This window comes from Callospermophilus lateralis, chromosome 1 (assembly GCF_048772815.1).
Source record: "Callospermophilus lateralis isolate mCalLat2 chromosome 1, mCalLat2.hap1, whole genome shotgun sequence".
In the NCBI taxonomy this organism is placed as follows: Eukaryota; Metazoa; Chordata; class Mammalia; order Rodentia; family Sciuridae; genus Callospermophilus; species Callospermophilus lateralis.
Window position 1 is genome coordinate 18894427 of NC_135305.1, and position 20090 is coordinate 18914516.

The 20090-nt window shown below is 44.8% G+C and overlaps 1 protein-coding gene across 2 annotated transcripts in view; it reads left to right on the plus strand.

Moving 5' to 3' along the window:
• Window positions 1–20090, plus strand: part of Slc13a4 (solute carrier family 13 member 4) — a 44028-nt gene that overhangs the window by 15699 nt on the left and 8239 nt on the right. Inside the window, exons 3-14 of one of the 2 annotated variants that reach the window (XM_076860233.2) lie at window positions 4998–5134; window positions 7088–7260; window positions 7680–7731; window positions 9838–9842; window positions 10245–10276; window positions 11312–11389; window positions 13140–13324; window positions 15830–15949; window positions 17146–17247; window positions 18733–18834; window positions 19626–19723; window positions 19945–20069. In XM_076860233.2, coding sequence (XP_076716348.1) covers window positions 4998–5134; window positions 7088–7260; window positions 7680–7731; window positions 9838–9842; window positions 10245–10276; window positions 11312–11389; window positions 13140–13324; window positions 15830–15949; window positions 17146–17247; window positions 18733–18834; window positions 19626–19723; window positions 19945–20069 — 1209 coding nt within the window. Of the gene's footprint in view, window positions 1–4997; window positions 5135–7087; window positions 7261–7679; window positions 7732–9837; window positions 9843–10236; window positions 10277–11311; window positions 11390–13139; window positions 13325–15829; window positions 15950–17145; window positions 17248–18732; window positions 18835–19625; window positions 19724–19944; window positions 20070–20090 lie in introns of both variants that reach the window. The other variant, XM_076860232.2, reaches the window with a different exon arrangement.

The following is a 20090-nucleotide window of genomic DNA, read 5'->3' on the forward strand; positions in this document are numbered from 1 at the left end:
TAAGTCCCATTTGTTGATTCTTGTTTTTAACTCTTGTGCTATGGGTGTCCTATTAAGGAATTTGGAGCCCGACCCCACAATATGTAGATCGGAGCCAACCTTTTCATCTATCAGACGCATAGTCTCTGATTTGATATCAAGGTCCTTGATCCATTTTGAGTTAACTTTTGTGCATGGCGAGAGGAGGGGATTCAGTTTCATTTTATTGCATATGGATTTCCAGTTTTCCCAGCACCATTTGTTGAAGATGCTATCCTTCCTCCATTGCATGCTTTTAGCCCCTTTATCGAATATAAGATAGTTGTAATTTTGTGGATTGGTTTCTGTGTCCTCTATTCTGTACCATTGGTCCACCCGCCTGTTTTGGTACCAGTACCATGCTGTTTTTGTTACTATTGCTTTGTAGTACAGTTTGAAATCTGGTATCGCTACACCTCCTGATTCACACTTCCTGCTTAGAATTGTTTTTGCTATTCTGGGTCTTTTATTTTTCCATATGAATTTCATGATTGCTTTATCTATTTCTACAAGAAATGCCGTTGGGATTTTGATTGGCATTGCATTGAACCTATAGAGAACTTTTGGTAATATTGCCATTTTGATGATGTTAGTTCTGCCTATCCATGAACAGGGTATATTTTTCCATCTTCTGAGATCTTCTTCTATTTCTCTCTTTAGGGTTCTGTAGTTTTCATTGTATAAATCTTTCACCTCTTTTGTTAGGTTGATTCCCAAGTATTTTATTTTTTTTGAGGATATTGTGAATGGGGTAGATGTCCTCATTTCCAGTTCAGAAGATTTGTCGCTGATATACAGGAATGCCTTTGATTTATGTGTGTTGATTTTATATCCAGCCACTTTGCTGAATTCATTTATTAGCTCTAGTAGTTTCTTTGTAGGAGCCTACATCATGGGAACAAATTTTTACTCCTCACACTTCAGATAGAGCCCTAATATCCAGAGTATACAAAGAACTCAAAAAATTAAACAATAAGAAAACAAATAACCCAATCAACAAATGGGCCAAAGACCTGAACAGACACTTCTCAGAGGAGGACATACAATCAATCAACAAGTACATGAAAAAATGCTCACCATCTCTAGCAGTCAGAGAAATGCAAATCAAAACCACCCTAAGATACCATCTCACTCCAGTAAGATTGGCAGCCATTATGAAGTCGAACAATAACAAGTGCTGGCGAGGATGTGGGGAAAAGGGTACTCTTATACATTGCTGGTGGGACTGCAAAATGGTGAGACCAATATGGAAAGCAGTATGGAGATTCCTGGGAAAGCTGGGAATGGAACCACCATTTGACCCAGCTATTGCCCTTCTCGGACTATTCCCTGAAGACCTCAAAAGAGAGTACTACAGGGATACTGCCACATCGATGTTCATAGCAGCACAATTCACAATAGCTAGACTGTGGAACCAACCCCGATGCCCCTCAATAGATGAATGGATAAAAAAAAATGTGGCATTTATACACAATGGAGTACTACGCAGCACTAAGAAATGACAAAATCATGGAATTTGCAGGGAAATGGATGGCACTAGAGCAGATTATGCTAAGTGAAGCTAGCCAATCCCTAAAAAACAAATGCCAAATGTCTTCTTTGATATAATGAGAGCAACCAAGAACAGAGCAGGGAGGAAGAGCAGGAGGAAAAGATTAACATTAAGCAGAGTCATGAAGTGGGAGGGAAAGGGAGAGAAAAGGGAAATTGCTTGGAAATGGAAGGAGACCCTCATTGTTATACAAAATTACATATAAGAGTTTGTGAGGGGAATGGGAAAAAAACAAGGAGAGAAATGAATTACAGTAGATGGGGTAGAGAGAGAAGATGGGAGGGGAGGGGAGGGGGGATAGTAGAGGATAGGAAAGGTAGCAGAATACAACAGTTACTATTATGGTATTATGTAAAAATGTGGATGTGTAACCGATGTGATTCTGCAATCTTTGTAATGTTTTGAATAACCAATTAAAATAAAAAAAAAGAAAAAGAAAAAGAAATGTCCATGGGGCAAAAGAGAGAGGGAGAAGTGGAGCAGCCTGACTTTATTATGGCTTTGATGTTATCAAAGTGTTACATGCACGAAGCGTAAAAACCGAATAATAAAGTCTCTGCCCTTCCCCCTCTTGATCCCCCCTCAAGCCCCACTCTGCCCTCAGACTAAGGATCTTTCAACTTTGTTACCTGCTTCTCTGGCATTAAGCTCCATATTCCTGTATGATATTGTTGCACTAGTTCTTGAATCATCATTTATAGACATTTTCAGTTGACTTCCTGTGAGGACAGATGACGATTTTGTTCTTTTACATCCTCTGCTGCCTCTCCTCCACCCCCCAATATAGTTATATCAGTTTTTGTAAATTCAGTCATCAAAATGTAATACTGTTATGATTATGCAAATATTGGTCACATATTTTACTATGTTTAGTTTCCTTCTTTTGTTCCATTTTTATCTTTCCCGCAATTAATTTTTTGTTTTCTCCCTTTAAGAACGATTTTAAATTAGAAGTTTAATTTTTCTATATATTTTTCTTTCAATGTCTGTCATGTTCCTTTCAGCTAGGAGCAATTCTCGTGTACGTGAAATATTTACTGAGTATCTACTTTGGGATGTAAGGTGTTAAGAGACAAAAAAAAAAGGCCCCACAGTGGTTACTCAAGCCTATAATCCCAGAGGCTCCAGAGGCTGAGGCAGGAGGATCATGAATACAAAGCCAGCCTCAGCAAAGGGTATCAGCAACTCAGAGAGACCCTGTCTCTAAATAAAATACAAAATAGGGCTGGGATGTGGCCCAGTGGTCAAGTGCCCCTGGATTTAATCTCCAGTACCAGAGAGAAAGAGAGAGAGAGAGAGAGAGGGAGAGAGAGAGAGAGAGAGAGAGAGAGAGAGAGAGAGAGAGAGAGAAAGGTCCTTAGGCATTAGCAGTGCAAAACTGAGTTGAAAAGTAAGAAATTAAAAAAAAAAAAAAAAAAAAAAGTGACCAAACAACAGAACAAGTACAAAACACCAGTTCAGATGTTGCCCCAAGTGCCCTACAGAGTGTGGAACTAGTGTCCATAGGGAGCTGTTAGACTTGCCTCTCCCTCCCCGAGGGTGCCCTTTCCTGGGTGCATCAGGCAGGCTTAGTTCCATCTCTCAGGTCTCAGCAAAACACTGGACAGAGAGTGTCCTTGTGCTCCCTTTTAGAAGCAAGATTCTGGCAACTACATATAATCCAATGTTTCTTTTCTTCCCTTTTTATCATCTATAATTTTCTTCCTTATTTGGCAATGCTTTCTCTTATTCATTAAAATGTATATACAAAAAATTAAGAAAATTTATAAAAACACCTTCAATAACTCCTAGTGGGCGTGGTGGTGCATGCCTCTAATCCCAACAACTTGGGAGGCTGAGGGAGGAGGATCACAAGTTCTAAGCCTGCCTTGGCAACTCAGCAAGACCCTGTCTCAAAATAAGAAATAAAAAGAGCTGGAGGGGCTGGGGTTGTGGCTCAGTAGTAGAGCACTTGCCTTGCATGTGTGAGGCACTGGGTTCAATTCTCAGTACCACATACAAATAAATAAATAAAATTTAAAAATTCATCAAAACTAGTAAAAATATATATAAAAAAGGGGGTGCTGGAGATGTAGCTCAATGGTCGAGCACTTGCCCAGCATGCCCAAAGCCCTGAGGAAAATCCCCAGTACTGAAGGGCAGGGGGAAGTCTATCCAGGAGAAACGATCACATTTACATAAGGATATTTTATGCAGAAGATCATTCTTTTTTTAAAATATTTTAAATTCTAATTAGTTATACATGACAGTAGAGTGCACTATGACACATCATACATAAATGGAGTATAATTTCTCATTCTTCTGGTTGTACATGATGTAAAATCCCACTGACTGTGTAGTCATATTTGTACATGGGGTAATAATGTCAGAAGATCATTCTTTGCTCCATTGTAGCACAAATGAAGAGAAATCTAAATATTCAACAAAAGGAGAATGACCAAATAAATTCCGTGGTAAATTATGTTGCCATTAAAATGAACTTTCCCAATAAATTTAAATATTATAAGAAAATGATCAGGAAAAAAAATAAAGAAAATTATCAGGGTATAATATTAAATGGGAAAAAAAGGCAATGTATATAACTCTCATAATGTGAAAATCCATTTATATATCTACATAGCCATGGGGAAAAAAAGAATTGAGGGGAAAATACTAAGTTTTTTAAAAAAAGAAAATACTGAGTTATTAACAAAAGTAGAATAATTTTTCTATATTTTGAGGTTTTCCATACTGAGCATGTATTCATTTTCCTATAAATAAGGAAATAATTTTCTGAATATTTTTTAAAACATTAAACATGAGATTTGGATATAAACCTAAGTTTATTTTAATGATTTTAAAGAGTAATATAAAATTATACATGTGTTTATTCTTTAAAATTATATTCACATCAAATTTAAATACAAATATTATGTTTTAAAAAGTTGGGAAGCTGGTGTGGTGGCACATGCCTGTAATCCCAGCGGCTCAGGAGAATGAGGCAGCAGGCCTCAGCAAAGTGAGGCACTAAGCAACTCAGTGAGGCCCTGTCTCTAAATAAAATTCAAAATAGGGCTGGGGATGTGGCTCTGTGGCCAAGTGCCCGTGAGGTCAATATCTACCCGTGGGTTTATTGGATGGGTTAAATGAAATCATCTTTGTAAAGTGCTCACACAGAGCCTGCCTGGTAGGCGCTGGGCAGATATTGTTCTAAAGTAATCAGCTATCTCAGCTGGTGGTGTAGCTCAGTGGTAGAGCACTTGCCCAGCTTGCACAAGGCCCTGGGTTCAACCCCCAGCACCACAAGAAAAGCTTTTTGATGACACTCCCCTTCCTGCTGGCTCTTTGCCAGTCTCTGCCTATGAAGGAGTTGGGGCACTACCTGTTCTCCCCACTGGCCAGGCCTTGGGTCTGGGAGAGTAGCTGACCTGCCTGGGCCTCCCTGCAGGTGGCAGCCGAGTATTTCAAGAACACCACTCTGCTGCTGGTGGGTGTCATCTGCGTGGCGGCCGCTGTGGAGAAGTGGAACCTGCACAAGAGAATCGCCCTGCGCATGGTCTTGATGGCCGGAGCCAAGCCGGGCATGTGAGTCACACTCAGGACAGCCAGTACATCCAGCCTGTCATGGGGACATTCGCGGTAGCCTGTCGTTCTCTTCATGGGGATGTGGTAATACTAGAGTTGTGGGGCTCCCATCCTCTACCAATGAGAGCTCCTTGTGGCTGTGGAATATAGATTTAAATCAGTGACCCTGGTGTCACCGTCAGCAGAACCCAGAGAACTTACCTGGTAACCCAGACTGCAACGGGTTAAAACATACAAGGGGCTCATTAGGTAACACAGGGGCCAACCTTTCTCGTGTCTGTCAGGGAAAAGGCTGGAGGAGGAAGGAACTGTGGGTGTTTTCTCCCATCTGCCCACCAGTTTTTGTTATGGCTTCAGAGCAGACACGTTAGACATGTTGCGTTGACGAAGCTCTCAGCTGCTTCCTCTTTCCACTGTGTCAAGAAGGCCACGTGGGAGAGATTGGCCCCCGCGGGCAGGCATGGGAATGTTGTGGTTGGTGATTTGGGGAAGCCTCCCTCCTGCTGCCCTGGGCACCTTCCTGTGTCAGCCCTTCTTGCTTCTTCTGGTTTACAACTAGTACATGTCATGGAAGGTGTACTGACTCTTGGGAGCGGGCATAGAAATAGATCATTTATAGCATTACTTTTCAAAATCAGTCCCTTAGACACAAAGACTTTGCCTATGCATATGCTCCTGTCTCCTAGATCATCAACTGGGGCTGCTAACTGCCCCTCCCCAGCTATCTTGTCCCTACATTCCATCTCCTAGGCCCATGGCACTGTTCCCCCACATCATGGTGGGACTCTGTGGCTTTGGGAAACCTCTGTGTACTGTCTTAAAGAATTTTTGTCCACTTGTGTTTCCACTCTTCCCTCATACCTCATCATTTAGCACATTCCCACCCTGCTCAGTCTCCACCCAGTTGCCAGGGCATGTGCAGGCCAAAAAACTCACGTTGCTTTCAGCCTAAACAGCGCATCCCCAGGACAGGCCCCTGCTTTGTCACAATCACCTGACAAGTGTACTTCCCGAAATTGTGTGAAGTTGATGATTCCACCTAAAATCGCAAACACAGGTGATATTGGGGGTGGCTTATCTTATGGAAACATGTCTGTGCAGGCACATTGCACAGTGTTTCAAAGTCAAAGAGAAAGCATTTGAAGGTTATCTTTGTTAGAGTTTTCCTCCAAGTGTTGACTCTTTTAGATACCAGATGAAAGAGTTCACACAGTGGTATGGAACACTGCTGTGACTTTGGGGCCACACATTTAGCATGTTGTTAGTGGGATGTGTAGTGGGCAGACTGTGAGCCCCTAACCTTAGTCTCTATTTGGTAACAACTATGGTGACTTGGCTGCAAAGTAGGAAATACAATGGTACTCAGAATTGCTGGCTACAAGGGCAGAAGATTTCCCTTGCCCGGTACACACTTGTAATCCCAGCAACTCAGGAGGCTGAGGAGGAGAATTCTAAATTCAAGGACAACCTTGGCAAGTTATTGAGACCCTGTATATATAAAGAGCTGGGGGTGCAGCTCGATGGTAAAGCACCGCTGGGCTCAATCCCCAGCACCACCAGAAACAGAACAAGAATTCCCTTATACACAGGAAACACATTGCTAAGCTCCACATAATATCCACCCGGAGAGAAGAGCAAACAGTAGGTCCACACCCTGTGACCTTCTACCGAAGCTATGTGAGCTTGCTTTGCTTAAGTAAGGGTTTTTTCCTGGCTAAGGTCACTAGCCCATGAAGTGTGATTCATTCATGTGACAAATAATGAAATTAAGGCTCATTCAGTGCTAAGCACTAGTAGTACAAAGCTGAATGGCCCGGTGGGTAAAAGCCGGCTGCAGATTCTAGACCAACGCCGTCAGGTAGGGAGGAGGCCCCAGGGGGGTTCTGCCGGATCTGCCATTGGCCGGGGAGATGGGCACTCTGCTAACGCCCTGCTGGCCACCCTGCCTTCCAGGCTGCTGCTCTGCTTCATGTGCTGCACCACGCTGCTGTCCATGTGGCTCTCCAACACCTCCACCACGGCCATGGTGATGCCCATCGTGGAGGCCGTGCTGCAGGAGCTGGTCAGTGCCGAGGAGGAGCAGCTCGTGGCGGGCAACTCCAGCGCCGAAGAGGCCGAGCCCATCAGTACAGTTTGCTGGAGTTCATCTCCTCTCTGCTCCCCCAACCTCCCCCCTGGGTGTCCTGCCGGTCTTCTCTTGTGATATTGCCCAGCTTGGTGCCTGTCTCCATAACCCGCTCATTTCCACTTTCCCTCTCTTCCACACCAGCTCTTATAACCTGGAGCTTCCCTGATCCCCACCCCCAGCTCTTCCTTCCTCCTTCACTTATGGGCATCCCCGTCTGCTCTTTCCCCCAAGACGCTCAGGAGTTACTACAAAGCCGAGGGCCTTGTCTCTGTCTATGAGCTCCACTGTATCAGAGCAGAGAGACGGGGGATCGTCACCCAGAACACCCCCTGCCCAGCCTGATCCCTTGGCTGCTCTTCCACCCACGTGTCAGCTCAGCACCCACATCTCATTTCTCACATTTCTTTGCCCCTGTAGGTCTCGATGTAAACAGCCAACCATCTCTGGAACTCATCTTTGTCAATGAAGAGTGAGTATGACTGTCCTCTCCCCAGACGGAGCCTTGTGTTTCCCATTGGAGAGGTCAGGAAAGATGCGACTATAAATAGCTCTTTTAGATGTCTAGGCCAAGTTCACCATCTTCTCTCCATCCCTCAGAGTCACTCGCCAAGATCTTTAGGGCAATTCCCTTAACCCCAGAATACTGCAGTGATGGAGAAGAAATAGAAAGACCAATACCGAATCTGAGTGGATATAGGAACTGTCAATCCAGCCACCAGGTACAATTTCATCTAAATTGATGTCCTCTTAGAAGAATATTTTTTAATGGAAAAACATACAATAGATGTTACTAGAGGTTCTTGGAGAATCACAGAATATTTTATAAATATTAGATATAGTCTTACTAGATTTGATCTTAGATATGGCAGAAAAAAATTAGGTGACAGGGGATTAGGAGCCAGTTGGTGACACAGCCCTGTAATGGTAGAAAAGGAAATGTGGGAAAGGAAAAGTTTAGCCAAACATTCATGGGAAATAGATCCATTAACAACTTATTTCTTTTGGAGATGCTGTATGAAAATGTCATCTTCAAGGTATTCTGTGACAAATATTACACATTTAAAATCTGGATTTGTAAGGGAGCTGGGCTTTGTAATTTGCCCTTTTCATAAAAAAAATCAAAATCTCACATTGTGTGAAATTAGCATATTTTACATAGATGGGATAGATGACAGAGGATACCATCAGAAAATGGTTTCATTTTTCTCTTCCACTGCCTCAATCATAGCCCATTGGCTTTCCCTCCTCCACCATTTCCCTCTTCTGGCTTTTAGATACAGTGATCTCATTTTCAGATGCTCAGCAGTCTAGTCAGATTCTTATCAAACTGCAGTCTCTGGTCCACAGCCCCCCCCCCCCCCCCGCCCCTTGTGTCCAGGGCCAGCCTGCAGAAGAGCTGAAAGCCAGTTGGGGAGGGAGTTGATCTTCTCCTCCCCACTCCTCCCCTGCTCCCTGTCACTCTCCTGCTTCTGACTTCTCCTGGGCTGGGGCAGAGGCTGAAGGGTGTAGACACAAAGGGTCTGGGCTGGAGCCAGGGCAGCCTGGGGTTGATGCCCTCTCTGAGATTCACACCTTCTTCTTTCACTGTGGGGCTCCCACCTTCAGGAGTTCATCCCCTTGAGCCTGGACTGCTGCTGGATGACTGCTGCTCCCCTCCTTGGTTCACTCACTCCCCCGCAGCCCCTTGGTTCTTGGGCTGCCTCTGCCTTTTCCAGCAGGCACCTGCCCAGCTTCCTTCCATATGTCCCTGCTCCTAAAGGATTCAGCAGTAGGCTGCCCTGTAGAACTGAGAGCTCAGACTGCTCTAGTGAAGGTGGGTCTTTTCTCCTCAGTCTGGCCTCTCTGCCCTTTTGCACCGACTTGTTTGCTTTTTCCATGTACAATTGTGTCCCTAAATTCTAAAGTGAAAGCTCAATTTGACCTCTCCCAACATGCTCTGTGCTGTGAATGCTAAGGCTGTTTGGCAGTCTTCTCACATGGCAGCGCCTCTCCTGTAGTCTAAAGAAGTCCTTGCCTGCCCTCATCAGCCAGTTTAGGGAGAAGGGAGGGAAACACAATGGCACGTTTTTCAAAGAACGCATCATTCTAAACTTCCATCACCTCCTCTCCTTCCCTGTGAGAGCCTGAGATGGGTGGTGGCGCAGGACATCATGTCCTGCATGTGTGTGCCCAGTGTTCTCATCTGGCTTCACAGTGGGTGAGCTGGTGGCACCCGCTATCCTCACAAACTGGAAACACTCATCGAGGACTCAGAGAGTCAGTAATTCTGATGGTTCTCATCTTCCTCTGTGTTCCAGCAAAGGCTGGCCGATCCACAGTCCCCATGGGGGATTCAGTATGTGCAGTGTGATCAGAAATCTTCCCCCATCTTCTCATTCTCACTTGCTTTCCCCTGGATACAGCCAGGCCCTCCCAGCTCCTGTTGCCTCAGATAAACATACCACAAGTCTCTCCTTTTAGATAGTGGCCTTTCCCAAGTCAGCCAGTAAGGACGTGGTCAGGGCGCAGGCTCCCTGTGAGACAGGGAGAGGCTTCTGTCTTAAGAGGAGAGAAAAATTAGGTGACAGGGGATTAGGAGCTGTCTTTACACCACTCACATCCCATTGCTAAGTAGTGATGCAAATGCAGGTAGTGACACCTGTGCCAAGGATCTGTTGTAAGGACTAACGGTGTCACAAGGAATAATGTCTACAGTGAAGTGCTTCGCACCTGACAAGCACTGCATGTTCATAACTTTACTAGTGTTAGTGTTACTCCAAAGAAAGCACACTGCCTCTGCCCTCGAGGGGAAGTAGGCTCTGGCTGCACAAATCTTACAGTACCCCCTGCAGCATCTCAGAAGGCAAGGACGATTCAGCTAGAAAACTGGAGTCCACAGTCAAGTCCCTCACGTCAAACCCCGACATGGGGAAGAGAACTCCTGTAGAATGAAATATGGCCCACTATGGTTTCCGTTTCTTTTGCTTCTTTCTAGCACGTCAGCTGCAGGCTTCACTTCCCTGATGCAAAACAAGGTACGGTCTTGTGTTTTTTTCTGTGCTTTGAGATTACTTGAAGGTCCCTCAAGGTAACTTAGGCATCAAGACACCTGTCAGCTTATCCTGTATCCCAGCAGCCTCCAGGGACATAAGGGCAAAAAGGTTGTCACACGGGTTGGATATAAGAGCCAGTCAAGCTTATGGCAATGTCCTGGATAGTTCCAAGCCCCAGCCCTGAGTACTGGATTTAGCCACATAAAATACAGTTTAACCATTTAAAAAAATTTTATTTTTAGTTTGGACACAATACCCTCTTTTTTTAATGTGGCGCTGAGAATTAAACCTAGTGCCTCACAAGTGCTAGACAGCACGCTACCACTGAGCCACAACCCAGCCCTAGTTTAAAATTTTCATGGAAACCCATGAAAACCATCCAGATTTCAAGAGCCAATAATTCAACATTAGGATTTTTCTGAGGGGCTTTCATTTATAACATCCTATTACATAAAGGGGTACATTTATAGAGGAGAGCAATGCTTACTTGCACATTGCTGCTCAAACTCAGCCCCCACCCCCAAAAGCTAGTTTTATGGATGTTCATGAAGAGCACAAATGGCTGATAAGACTGTGGACTTCTTGTGGTGGGATTTAAATTTTTTTCTTTCTGTTAAAAAAATACTAAAAATAGAAATAAATAAATAAAAATAAAAAACAAATGATGCAAGTATGAAGATATATATATATATAAAATTCTAAGAAGTTCTTCATTAGCTAATGAAGTCCCAGAAAGGCAGGCTCTCCTGAAGGACACAGCCATGTCTGCCAGGTCGTGAAAGCCTCTTCACATGGGGTGCCTGATGCTGGCGGGATGGGAAGCTGTGAAGATGGCTGGAGATGGGCCTGGTGAGGTGCAGGTCTGGAGATGGGCCTGGTGAGGTCCTCCCTGACATCTGGCCCCAATTCCCATGGTGCCGGGGTGTGGGGGGACCCTGGGATGGCTAGGAATACTTCTTCAGGCGTTTGCCTCATCACGTCCTCTTCCTAATAGTGTAATGGTTTTTGTCCCAACAGAACCTGAATGGTGTGCCCACAATCACCAACCCCCTCAGAACAGCAAACCAACGCCAAGACAAGAAGCAGCCATCCCAGGTAACAGAATCCCACCTTCTATTTCCTACCCACAATGCCTGGAGCTCCCCAATGGCACTTGTCCTGGGACTGTGAAGGCTTCAGGCTCATGAGCTGTCACCAATGTCTGACCTTTGTGCACCATGACAGTGAAGTGCCTGGTCCACATGGCTCCATGAAGGCCTCCCACTACCTGGGCCCAGGCTTTCCAACTGCAAATGCTGATGGTTGGTCTAGACCATAGGTGCTCAAACTATGCCTCAAAGGTGCTTCAGGGACACTGCAAATACTTTGTTTTAGTATCCTGAGATACTAAAGCAACTGCTTTTCTGCACAAGTGAGGGCTTTCCTGGTTCTATACCACAAATGAATTGTAGAGACCAAATGAATGTAAAAACTAGTAAAAAATGGCTACTGTCACAACCTTGATTTCAAATTTTTGTGTTCATCAAAACAGTCTTGATTAGTTAACATCTATCATCATCATAAATAACTGCCACCATTTATGATGTACTGATTATGTACCAAGCATTTTCTCCCCAGTCTTGGCTCAGTGAAGCAGTGATTTTGAACTCCATGTTTTTGCAAATGAGACAGAATGATGGAATCATAACCCAAGGCCCGAGAGCTTGAGAGAGCAGCATCTTGATTCAAATCCAGGTGTCCCTGACTGTTACCAAATCAATCTATGCCAATTAAATCCTACTTTTATGTTTGATAAATTGGGTTTATGTGTAATATATCATCATGCAAACTCCCTGAACTGGAGAATCTAAGCAGGCCTTCCAGCTCTGATAACCAGTGAGTCTTTCAGAGGTTTGGAAGGGCCCAGCCTCCCTGTGGCTCTCCTTGGAGGAGGGGGCAATGGTTAAGGGCCATGAGAAACATGGCAAGGCAGCCTCTTCCCCACTGATTTTCTTATAACCTGACCTGCTGACATCTTCACCAGGCTTCTCCGAGTCTCATGAAGAATCAGGGAGGGTGACCAAGTGTTGAGCAGGGAGGAGACTCTTCCTTCTTTAGTGCACTTGAAATCAGAGTTCACCTCTGTGACCTGAAAAGCCCTTATCTGGACCAAGCAGAGCCTGAGAGGACCGTGGCAAGGATGAGGCTTATAGGCAAGGTGGGGAGGAGAAGGTAGAGAGGGAAGAGTGAGGCAGACAGGGAGGATTCCCACACTTCAACCCTCGTCCCAGGAAGCTAGGTTTTCATCAGGACTATCACTCCACTCCACACAGAATAACCATCTTCTGTTGGTTCCAACACAATGTGGAGAGCAACTAGCTTTACTGGAGTTCAAGCGAACAAAAACAAAACCACAAGCATGCTGTCAGTATTCATAACATTAATAAACACAAAATCATAATAGCTTACCGATCATTAAATATCAGGAAGTGATCTAAGTGGTCACTTAGATCACTATAAACCTGGTCACCTCACTCCCTGCTTAACTTTCCTTGGATATATATATATATATCCAAAGTGATACACACACACACACACACACACACACACACTTATATATATTTTTCATTTAGTTCATTTACTCCTCACAACAATGTGGAAGAGAAAATATGATTTTCCCCATTGTACCGGAGAAGAAACTGCAGTCCAGAGGCATGTCCAGGCTGGCAAATGATAGAAACTGGGATTCATTTTCTGATTCCAAAGCTCAAAACCTTTCTGCTATACCAGGTGCCTCCTGCCTATCAGGCTTTGTGTGCTAGACAGCCCAAGCTGGTGCAGATACTCACTGATTTTCCTTTGGTAGGAAAAGCCACTTGGCCTGACCCCCAGCCCCAGGAATCAGAAGTTGAACAGAAAGTACAAGTCCCAGCATGACCAAATGATCTGCAAGTGCCTCTCTCTGAGCATTTCCTACGCTGCTACCATTGGCGGCCTGACCACCATCATTGGCACCTCCACCAGCCTCATATTCCTGGAACACTTCAACAAGTAAGTCATTCACTCAGTCAACCAATACTTACTAACCACCCACTGGGTGTCAGGAACTGGACCAGGTGCTGGCAGAAGAAAAGAGGAGAACCGTTTCTGCGTCAAGAGGGAAAGAGACCGTCAAGTTGCTGCAATTGAGTATGAGGATTCTGCTAGGAGAGCTCACCAGCTCTGCAAGGAGGAAGTGCCTCCCCACAGAGGTGACAACAAATGGCCACCTGAAGGCTGAGCCGTAGCACTCCAGATGAAGGGCGATTTCCCACAAAGAATACAGCATGGAAGAGGCTCCGAGGCAGGAGAAAAGAACACATAAAAACCAAAGGCTGAATGTTTTCTCTAATATGTGGATGTTATTCACAATAAGGCAGGGGGCACTAGAGAAAACAGCATTACCTTAGATTAGGTAGAGGGAAGTGAAGGGAGGGGAGGGGAGTGGATGTGGGGATAGGAAAGATAGCAGAATGAAACAGGCATTATTACTGTATGTATATACGTGACTACTTGACCAGTATGATTCTACATGTACAATAAGAAAAATGAGAAATTATATATCCTCTATGTATGATATATCAAAGTGCATAAATCAATTCTACTGTCATGCATAACTAATTAAAGCAAATTAAAAAATTAAAATGGTAAAAAAAAAAAAAAAAAAAAGTAAATGACGGAGCAAAGGAGACCAGGCAGGAAGATGGGCAGAGACAAAGGGCTAAGAAGGAGCTTGGACATCAGCCGGAAGGGTGTGAGAACCCTTTAAGGAGAGCTAAGCAGAGAGAGAGGTGACCAGGTTTATAGTTTATAGTTGAGAACTCATGCTGTGTGAAAAATGGAGAACAGATTGGAAAGGAGAAAGCAGGACAGTTTAGGACACTGCTGCCGTTGTCCAAGAGATAGCTTTGGGAGCCTTGGATAACAGTGGCAGAAGGTAGGAGAAAGTCAGATCTTAGAGATACAGAGAGATGACTGGACGGGTGTTGGTAGCGTCAGGAGGAGCCTGGGAGGGAGGGCCACGCCTGACTCTCAGCCCTCTGGTTTCAGCAGTGGGGGGACTGGAGAGAAAAGATGAGAATGGAGAAGCTGGCAGAGCCTGAGGTGTGATGTTGGGGGCATGACTCTGAATCTCAAGAGAATTTTCTGGCTGAGTAGATTTGGAGTTTGTGGCCTGCAGGCTGGCACCATGCATGAGCAGCCTGTTTGGTGACCCAAGCCACTGTGCTCCGGGTGGCCTTATGCTTGGTTTAATGCTGGCTGTCCCTCTAGAAAATCTTGATACTCTTTGAGCAAGAGGCCCACCTTTTCATCTGCCCCTGGTGATGGAAACCATAGGACTTACACTGTGACAGGGAGAGCAGGGGACAGGAGAGGGGAAATCCAGGAAGAGCTGTGTCATTCTACCCGGGAGGAAAGTGTTTCAAGGGGTGGCTACAATATTTCCTGTTGGCTACCGGTAGCCCACGTGGGAGGGGTTTGGTCGAGTGGTGGGAAGAGAGGCCAGATCTTGGTGCCTTGAGGAGTAAGAAGGAAGCGAGGGAATGGAGAGCTGGCTGAGAAAGAGGGGTGTGGGTGACGGCAGAGAGGGAAGGAGAGAGAAGGAGAGGTCTGAAGATGGAAGACACTGGACTCTGGTCAGGACGATCCAGATGAGAGGGAAATGGAGTATGGGGGAGAAGGGTAGTGGACAGTGATGCCACCAGGGATGGGGTCCAGAGCTGAGCGCAGCTGATCATGGACCACAGGAGGAGCCCGACTTTCCTTCTGGCAGGAAGAAGGAGGAAGGAAAGAAGGAGAGGAGGGCGAGGGAGGGAGAAGGAGGGAGGGAGGAAGCGTGGAAGGAGGGAGGGAGACCTGACCCTGCAGGAACCAAGCCCAGTTCTTCCAGGCCGTTTTTCTTGCATGTGAGCAGATCACCCACCTTTTATTTTGCTGATGTATGTATGTGCTTAGAGGTTCCAAGTCCTGGTTCTTTGATGGGCACCATCCATACCTGGAACCCTTATGAGGTCCCAGAGCCCACAGTGATCTAGAATTGGCTGCAGTGTATCACCCCACTGCTCCCCCGTCAACACTTACAATTCTCAAGTGGCTTTATGACAAAGTGCACCACCTTTCCTCTCCATTCTGTGGTCTTGAAAACCAGAGGAGTTCAACTTCTCAAAACCTTTATGTAAATTAAGGGCAAACAGGTCCTGAGTAATTCTGAGTGTACTCAGGAGAAGATATGTACTTCAGTGGTATTGATTTTAGTTTCTTAAATATGTGTGTGTGTGTGTGTGTGTGTGTGTGTATTTATTTATTTATTTTAGGCTTACTTCTTTCTTCTTGTCTTTCTTCTTGTACAGTTGCAACAAACAAATTAATGACTTGTAGGTAGAGTCATCATATTGTAATCATTAACTCTCCCTTTACCCGGCTGTGTGTGTTCTTAGGCAGTATTTAGCTGTCAACCCCCAATATCATTTGGAAACCCTTGCTCTTCTAATTGTTGACATGGTCTTTACCCTCCAGCCAGTACCCAGCCGCAGAGGTGGTCAACTTTGGCACCTGGTTCCTCTTCAGCTTTCCCATATCCCTCATCATGCTGGTGGTCAGCTGGTTCTGGATGCATTGGCTGTTCCTGGGCTGCAAGTGAGTCTCAAGGCCCTGCCAGCAAAGCACTGCTGGAAGGCTCTGCTCAAAGCAGGGAGTAACCAACAGGATGCCCGAGGAGAAGGCAGTAGACCACATTGGGAGCCAGATCTTGTCTCCTCTAGAAGCTCTAGACTTCTGTGACTCTCTGTTCTAAAGTAAAATGTCCTTAATTTCAACTAATTATTAAAAGTATGAATTGGAGAGTGTTTAATGTAGTTTCATTGCTCTCAAAGAATATAGATTTATTCCAAGTACTCTTTAGAAATATGATTCCAGGGCTGGGGTTGTGGCTCAGCAGTAGAGCGCTCGTCTAGCACGTGCGAGGCCCTGAGTTCGATCCTCAGCACCACATAAAAATAAATAAAAATAAAGGTATTGTGTCCAACTACAACTAAAAAATAGATATTAAAAAAAGAAATATGACTCCAAGTAGAAGTTTCCTTTGGTTTGATTTTATAGGCAGGAGTCATATGGAACATGCACAGATCCTTCAAAATAACAAGTTAGATTTGTCTCTTATGGTATTATTTCTAATATTAATCTGCTTAGTAATCCTTTTCTTCATAATTATCTTTTCCAAGTTTGATGAATTTCAAACACATAAAGGGAAGATACATATGATGTTTTGCTAAGAGTCCACAAAGCCCAACACTCCGCTGGTCAAGGGATATTCTCAGAGCTGACTTCTCTTTTTACTCAGAGACTGTTGTCAAACCACTGATGGCTGTATACTTCTGTAACTCCAACAGTATCATATAAAATTCACATCCATTTTTCCCCCAGACAAGCCTTGTCTCTAGACAAATAAATGCACACGTGCACACACACACACACACATACACACACACCTGTGCATGTAGGACACATGGACACACACACATGCAGACATACATACCACATCACACTGATTCTTTTCCTTATGTATGAGTATGTAGAAACAACCACATGTAAATGCTCCTGTGCAGATGCATAAGACACACCAGAGCTGTGCCCAAATGGACATACCCAAGAGGCTAGGGGAGGCTGGTGCAAGGCTGGGGAACCAGGCAGACAGAAGCTGTATGAACAGAAGGACAGTGCACGTGAGCAGCAAAGGCCATCCCAGCAAACTGGTGGTTTGGTATCTGTTTGATATCTGATTTCCTCTAGGTCTCAGAAGTATGTTTTCTCTTTTGCTCATTTTCCCCTCTCAGCTTTAAAGAGACCTGTTCTCTGAGCAAGAAGAAGAAGACCAAAAGGGAAGAGTTGTCAGAAAAGAGAATCCAAGAGGAATATGAAAAGCTGGGAGACATCAGGTAAAACCTCAGCCACTGCCCTTGTTTCCTTGTCCAGGACAGAAACACAGCGAGTAAAGTGAAGCACAAAACAGCCTTGTTCCTGACAGCCCCTGACACTGGGCGAGTTTCCCACATCTATGAATCCAGGCATTGAAATGCTACTTAATGCCCAGGCCAAGCTTTCCCAGACTGCACTGCCACCCTTCCCTTTGGCTATATTTGGAGTCCAAGGTATAGCTGTGGTGTGGGAGTGGAGTGTCGCAGACGAGGCAGCTGGGGAAAGAGCAACAGAACTGTGGCACAGGGCAGTCTTGGAACATGCCAAATCCCCTCCCAAACTGGGACTCCTCACACTGCTCAATTGGGCCACTGCAGTGAGCCAATGACCACTCCTAGGGAACTGGGAGACTTGGTGCCTTTTAGAGAATAAGGCAGCATTAAAGACAGAGTTTCAAGAAATCACTAACCAATGCTCAGCCACTTCTATCAGCATTTCTACAGTGACCCAGCATTCTAATTAATGCTATTTCTCCTCTTATAACTATTGGCATGTACAACTTTGGGGAAAACAATTCAGGGAGAACTATTTTTAAAGCTTTAAGTTATAAAAGGAATACATGTTCACAGTGGACCATTTATAAAACACAGGAAGTATAAACAACTGTTAATATTTCTTTCCAGGGGCTGGGGCTATGGCTTAGTGGTAGCACACTTGCCTGGTATGTGTGAGGCACTGGGTTCAATTCTCAGCACCATGTATAAATAAATTTAAAAAATAAAGATCTATCAACTAAAAAAAATTTTTTTAAAAATTTCTTTCCATACTTTTTTGTGCAACAGACATGTATTTTTGGTAAAATTCATACTGAACATACCTGCATATCTTGCCTTATCTCACTTTTCATTGTACTATGACTATGTCCCCACATCATGAATTCTGTTGTGGAAACATGATGATTAGCGGATGCATCTCATTTTAACAAACAGTTGTACCAAAATGCATTCAGTGTCACAGGAGATCATTGGATAAACAAAATGCTTGTTTCTCTTTTTTAATAGGTAATATTTCAGTGAGCATTTCTTGTTACTGTCTGAGATGAAGGAAACTTAAGGCTCCTGATGTCTATACTTTGAGGTCAAATGACCTCAAAAATGTTGTACCCATTTCTACTCCTGCTAGCACAGTGTACAATGCCCATTTCAATACCCTCTCCTTGTAGGGTGTAGGTAAAATTATTTTCATAAATGGGTAGTGCTGAAGTCTCTCCCTTCCCACCTAAATTTCTCCAGGACACGTGGTGAACTTCCTGTTTATTTTTTGGCATTGCTTGATTGGTCTTCTTCCTGCTTCACTGCCAGCCATTCTAGTGGCAAGCAGTGACTATGTTTTATGCCTTGAGTATTGCAACTCTGAATAGGAGTTTCCAAAAGCAAAACAACAACAACAACAACTAAACCAAACTCCCCAGTTCCTGGAGTGGCTCATTCTGTTTGATTTTATAGCTACCCTGAAATGGTGACTGGATTTTTCTTCATCCTGATGACCGTACTGTGGTTTACCCGGGAGCCTGGTTTTGTCCCTGGGTGGGACTCCTTCTTTGAAAAGTAAGTAGTGATGTTTCTTCCTGAAGAACCAATTCTTCACCCAGTTTCCTCTGGCAGTGACCGCTGGGGTCCATCACAGCTCTTAGGGGCAGACATGAGATATGAGACCAGAGAGCTTTTCATTCCCTGAGAAATCTGCTCCCTCTAGGGAAGCAGCAATGTGGAGTCAGGAAGAAAACAGTATTTCGAATCCCAGTCTGGGCTTGGGATGCAGCCACTACTCACCAGCTGATGACCTTCGTCTTCTCACATGGGCTCTCTGACCTTCAGCTGTCACACAAGGTGTTAGACACTGTCTAAAAAGTGCCAACTGTAAAGAGACTGCGCTACAGAGAGGCTGAAGCCTGTGGGAGGAAGGATCACACAGGATCCCATGCCAGGACCTCTGAGGGCCAAGACCAGACACAGGCCCCAAGGTCTCCAAGTACCAACTTCTCATTTGGGGAGGGTCACAGGTAGACCATGGTGGAGCTGCGGCCCCACAGGAAAGAAGACTCAGCCTTTTCTGTTCTTCCTTATCCAACGGCTCCTGATCACTTCTAGGACTCACCCCAACTAAGGGCCCATGAGTTTACACTAACACATCTCGCCCAGCCAGGCACTGCCTCCAGACAGTAACCATGAACTATCAATCCACTGTGGCACAGCTTGCCAGCAACTGTCAAGAAGTCAGGTTGCTGTCATCTCTAGACTGTCCTAAAAAGAGGCACTGTGTTCAGACAGACTTTCTTATTCATAATACTTCCGAGGATTCCCAACCCCTCCTCCAGCCATGCTTGTGTCTTTGCTAGGAAAGGCTACCGCACTGATGCAACAGTCTCTGTCTTCCTTGGCTTCCTCCTCTTCCTCATTCCAGCAAAGAAGCCCTGCTTTGGGAAAAACAATGACGGTAAGAGAATGTTCGGGGGGAGAAGCTGGGGATGGCTTTAGTCAAAGAACATCCAAGTAAGAATGATTCAAAGGAGGCTTACCAAGGCCCTTCAGACTCCCCACAAAGCGATACAGCTATTTCCCAAATCCTCCAATTCACCCATGAGATCCCTAAATCTTCATAAATCATGTCCATAAATCTCCATAAATCACGTCCATCTCTCCCTACCTTTGATCTAGGTACAAGCCGGGAGTCCTCCCTACAGTCTGAGCCCATCATCACATGGAAGGACTTTCAGAAAACCATGCCCTGGGAGATTGTCATCCTGGTAGGAGGAGGCTATGCCCTGGCTTCTGGCAGCAAGGTAAGTCCTCAAATCTGCTCT